Genomic DNA, 5,866 nt, shown 5'->3' with positions numbered 1-5,866 from the left:
GGTTTTGCACTAAAGTAAAAATACACACACAATACAACCCTCAAGCATAAAACCAATATGTTTTAAGTGCCAAAAATAAAAAACATAAAGCATCGTTTTTTATATTGTCTCCCATGTCACATAATGCCCAAATATCAACTAATGATAAATATAACATAGGGACTCCAGTAACACCCCTCTTATTAAAATAGGTTTTACTGCTTACCCCATTCCCATACAGGGAAATAATGCCAGCTAGTTCTGATACACCAAGTCTCCTCAGAAAAAAGGCTGCACATACCTTAATGTTGCTTGTAGCATGAAACCGGTCTCCACACGGAAGATGTCTCATGGTTACCTTCAGAAGTCTTGTTGGAACCAGCATGTATCTTAGTTACAAATGCAAAGATCATCAAACCTCAGGGCAGAAATCTTCTTCCATATCCCCCTGAGGAAAATAGTATGCACCGGTACCATTTAAAATAAAAAACTTCTTGATTGAAGAAACTAAAACTAACACCTCACTTTACCATGTCTTCCTAGTATAACACAGGCAAAGAGAATGACTGGGGGTGGAGGGGAAGGGAGGGGCTATATATACAGCTCTGCTGTGGTGCTCTTTGCCACTTCCTATTAGCAGGAGGTTAATATCCCATAAGGATGAAATCCGTGGACTCGTCATATCTTTGTAAAAGAAATATCTACTGTCCCATCCCCTTTAACTCCTACTTTAGCAAACTGGTGGTCAGTGAAGCGAACAGTGGACATGGACAATGCCAAACCGGGAGGATGCTAGACGGTGCTGTCTTTAGTTAGTGAAACTTTTTTTTTTTACCCAACATCTTTTCCCGGATTGCCTCCCCACCTCAAAATCAACATATCCAAGATTTTACTTTTTAATTATCCCTTCTATAAACACCTGAAATCTAAATCAATGTAAGCATCTGCATTATAACACTTTATTGCCCACTCACATTATGTCTTGAATACTGCAATACTCTTCTGATTGGCTTACCTCTCAACAGATTTTCTCCAATTTAAAACTGTCCTAAATGCTTCTGGTAGGATTATCCATTTTATCCACTTTTTCCTTCGCTGAGATTTATTTTTTATTTTTCACCACCTAACACGGGCCTCCACAGCACTGTACCGCATAAGTTCTTATACCTCATCTCTAGATTATCGTCTAGCTCCTCTTCCTTCTTTTGACCATCACCACTTCCCTCACAGCATCAGGAATTATTTTGTGCTTCATCCATCCTGTTGGATGATTTAGATGATTTAGAGTCCTTACAACTTAAAGGGACACTGAATCCCAATTTTTTCTTTCCCATTTCAGATAGAGCATGCAATTTTAAGCTACTTTCTAACTTACTCCTATTATAAATTTTTCTTTGTTCTCTTGCTATCTTTATTTGAGAAAGAAGGCACCTAAGCTTTTTTTTTGGTTCAAAACTCTGGACAGCACAATTTTATTGGTGGATGAATTTATCCACCAATCGGCAAGAACAACCCAGGTTGTTCACCAAAAATGGGCCGGCATCTAAACTTACATTTCAAATAAAGATACCAAGAGAATGAAGAAAATTTGATAATAGGAGTAAATTAGAAAGTTGCTTAAAATTTCATGCTCTGTCTGAATCACGAAATAAAAAATTTGAATTCAGTGTCCTTTTAACCTCATAAGGTAATTGCATATGCAAGAGCAATTTTACTGGAAATCTGTCACCCATAACTGACTCACAAGCTAATCCCATGCCGTTTACCATCAAATAGTATCTAGATTGTAAACTCTTTAGGGAAAAAACAAAATGCAAATAAGGTAGAAGACAAAGCGTCAGAAAGAATCAACTTTTTATATATACAGAATACAGGAAAAAGTTCTGTAAAATCTAAAACAATACAGTTAATATTTACAATGAATCTAGCTTGTCCAACCTCCACAAGGAGGGGTAGAAGTATTACAATAATAAAAAAGAAAAAAGAAACTGGGACAAACAGATGTACGACAAAATGTTTTGTTACAACAGACAGGAGCCCCAAAGGCATATTACACTCAGCACTGTACACAGTTAAAAATGATAAAAAAAATTGTTTTGAGGGAAAGGGCAGCTTTCAGTTGTGTATGTACAAAGACCTCAATGCAGTTTTACTGTAAGGGAAGCTACATTTATTGCAAGTGTAGTTAATAGAGTGTTTAAGGATAGTTTACTGTGTGGAGATATAGATGGACAATGTTATCGAAAACAAAGACTTAATTTACTGTATGGAAAGAAAACCTTAATCAAGTTTTTATATAAAATTGTCATGGTCACGAAATATAAGTTTGTGTCTAATAATTTACAATGATGTGGAGAAAAAAATAAATCCTTCCAAATTTACTTTCCTGGGACTGCAGAAAGTCTTCATATTCCTGTCCTATGAGACTCATTATGGGAAGATTGCTTATTTTGAATTTTACATAAAAAAAATATATATTTATATATATTTATAATATATGAAATGTATGATAGAAATATATGTGCAAATGCCCCTAAAACATGAGCCAAGGAGAGAGAGAGAGAAAAAAAAAAAGTGACATTTCTTCATATCATGCAAATGTGCAAACTTTCAGGCCAAAAAAAACAGGAGTTTTCCAGGAGGCCACTGGACATGTTTGCTCTGATGAGTCCATCGTATTCAGGAAGAGTTTTTTGTTTAACAAGTTCTAGTGTTTGGCGCTTCTAAGGAACAGAGTTTGACCGTAAAACCGGCACCTGATGAGGTGGCTTAAGAGACAGCTTGTCCTCCAAATCAAGGTCTTGTGCTAAGGTGTCACTCTCACCTTTGGGCTGTCTAGTTGCAAATTCTGTGATTGAGAAGAGAAACTGAATGCAGCCCAACTTAATGTAGCTTCCATGGTGCAGAAGTGCAGTCCCTTCCCACCCTGCTCCACTTCCCCCAATGAGACTAGAGCTGCTGGCTTTGCAATTGCATGGCTGCAGATGAGGACCTTGTGCCTGAGAGTTCATCACTGCCTCTTCCTTTACTGGTTCCACTTCCGGGCTTTGGCTCTTGCAGCGCTCTAAAGAGAAGAAGACAAAACATTCTCTAAAAACACTATATGAATCAATAATGAATGTACAGTGTTAATCACAGATAACTAGGATATTTTGTAAAAAATAAAAATAAAAAAAAATAAAAAAAAAAGTCAGCTGAACAAAACAACCTAGCAATGATATTTTATCAACTCATAGGTGCCCTCCCAGACAGTACTTCAGTGTCTGCTATAGCACGATTTACACAAGGGATTTACATTGAAACATCTTTTTACAGTAAAAATGACATAAAAACTGAAGTGAGCAGCTGCTACAGATAAAAATAAAGCTGGTAACCAGCCAGAAACCAAATAAATGAATTTCCAGCCTCCAGGATACAATTAAAAGACCTTTATTTCCTTTTCACAGGGTCCATAAAGAAATTCATCAACGTTTCAAACCACACACTGGTTCTTAGTCATGTCCAATTACCTATGTACAGGTGTGCCTTTTATACCTGACAAGAAGCAGTCAGTCTATACAATATTGCCATCTTGTGGTCTTTTGCAAAAATTACGTGTTCAATATAACAAAAAAACATAATTTATGTAAGAACTTACCTGATAAATTAATTTCTTTCATATTAGCAAGAGTCCATGAGCTAGTGACGTATGGGATATACATTCCTACCAGGAGGGGCAAAGTTTCCCAAACCTCAAAATGCCTATAAATACACCCCTCACCACACCCACAATTCAGTTTAACGAATAGCCAAGAAGTGGGGTGATAAAAAAGTGCGAAAGCATATAAAATAAGGAATTGGAATAATTGTGCTTTATACAAAATCATAACCACCACAAAAAAAGGGCGGGCCTCATGGACTCTTGCTAATATGAAAGAAATGAATTTATCAGGTAAGTTCTTACATAAATTATGTTTTCTTTCATGTAATTAGCAAGAGTCCATGAGCTAGTGACGTATGGGATAATGACTACCCAAGAAGTGGATCTTTCCACACAAGAGTCACTAGAGAGGGAGGGATAAAAGAAAGACAGCCAATTCCTGCTGAAAATAATCCACACCCAAAATAAAGTTTAACGAAAAACATAAGCAGAAGATTCAAACTGAAACCGCTGCCTGAAGTACTTTTCTACCAAAAACTGCTTCAGAAGAAGAAAATACATCAAAATGGTAGAATTTAGTAAAAGTATGCAAAGAGGACCAAGTCGCTGCTTTGCAGATCTGGTCAACCGAAGCTTCATTCCTAAACGCCCAGGAAGTAGAAACTGACCTAGTAGAATGAGCTGTAATTCTCTGAGGCGGAGTTTTACCCGACTCAACATAGGCAAGATGAATTAAAGATTTCAACCAAGATGCCAAAGAAATGGCAGAAGCTTTCTGGCCTTTTCTAGAACCGGAAAAGATAACAAATAGACTAGAAGTCTTACGATTTCGTAGCTTCAACATAATATTTCAAAGCTCTAACAACATCCAAAGAATGCAACGATTTCTCCTTAGAATTCTTAGGATTAGGACATAATGAAGGAACCACAATTTCTCTACTAATGTTGTTGGAATTCACAACTTTAGGTAAAAATTCAAAAGAAGTTCGCAACACCGCCTTATCCTGATGAAAAATCAGAAAAGGAGACTCACAAGAAAGAGCAGATAATTCAGAAATTCTTCTGGCAGAAGAGATGGCCAAAAGGAACAAAACTTTCCAAGAAAGTAATTTAATGTCCAATGAATGCATAGGTTCAAACGGAGGAGCTTGAAGAGCTCCCAGAACCAAATTCAAACTCCAAGGAGGAGAAATTGACTTAATGACAGGTTTTATACGAACCAAAGCTTGTACAAAACAATGAATATCAGGAAGAATAGCAATCTTTCTGTGAAAAAGAACAGAAAGAGCAGAGATTTGACCTTTCAAGGAACTTGCGGACAAACCCTTATCTAAACCATCCTGAAGAAACTGTAAAATTCTCGGTATTCTAAAAGAATGCCAGGAAAAATGATGAGAAAGACACCAAGAAATATAAGTCTTCCAGACTCTATAATATATCTCTCGAGATACAGATTTACGAGCCTGTAACATAGTATTAATCACAGAGTCAGAGAAACCTCTTTGACCAAGAATCAAGCGTTCAATCTCCATACCTTTAAATTTAAGGATTTCAGATCCTGATGGAAAAAAGGACCTTGTGACAGAAGGTCTGGTCTTAATGGAAGAGTCCACGGTTGGCAAGAGGCCATCCGGACAAGATCCGCATACCAAAACCTGTGAGGCCATGCCGGAGCTACCAGCAGAACAAACGAGCATTCCTTCAGAATCTTGGAGATTACTCTTGGAAGAAGAACTAGAGGCGGAAAGATATAGGCAGGATGATACTTCCAAGGAAGTGATAATGCATCCACTGCCTCCGCCTGAGGATCCCGGGATCTGGACAGATACCTGGGAAGTTTCTTGTTTAGATGGGACGCCATCAGATCTATTTCTGGAAGTTCCCACATTTGAACAATCTGAAGAAATACCTCTGGGTGAAGAGACCATTCGCCCGGATGCAACGTTTGGCGACTGAGATAATCCGCTTCCCAATTGTCTACACCTGGGATATGAACCGCAGAGATTAGACAGGAGCTGGATTCCGCCCAAACCAAAATTCGAGATACTTCTTTCATAGCCAGAGGACTGTGAGTCCCTCCTTGATGATTGATGTATGCCACAGTTGTGACATTGTCTGTCTGAAAACAAATGAACGATTCTCTCTTCAGAAGAGGCCAAAACTGAAGAGCTCTGAAAATCGCACGGAGTTCCAAAATATTGATCGGTAATCTCACCTCCTGAGATTCCCAAACTCCTTGTGCTTCCG

At 37.9% G+C, this 5,866-nt stretch overlaps 1 protein-coding gene across 1 annotated transcript in view; it reads right to left on the bottom strand.

Moving 5' to 3' along the window:
- Positions 1–1,816: 1,816 nt before the first annotated feature.
- The window catches only part of PHF12 (PHD finger protein 12), a gene marked incomplete in the record, with an annotated part of 410,674 nt that continues 406,624 nt past the window's right edge, over positions 1,817–5,866 (bottom strand). Inside the window, 1 exon segment of the mRNA XM_053706179.1 lies at positions 1,817–3,043. Coding sequence (XP_053562154.1) covers positions 2,703–3,043 — 341 coding nt within the window.

The sequence above is a fragment of the Bombina bombina genome, chromosome 3 (genome assembly GCF_027579735.1).
Source record: "Bombina bombina isolate aBomBom1 chromosome 3, aBomBom1.pri, whole genome shotgun sequence".
Taxonomy (NCBI): domain Eukaryota; kingdom Metazoa; phylum Chordata; class Amphibia; order Anura; family Bombinatoridae; genus Bombina; species Bombina bombina.
Note: the sequence above shows the minus strand (reverse complement) of the source record. Positions and strands in the feature narration are given on the sequence as shown.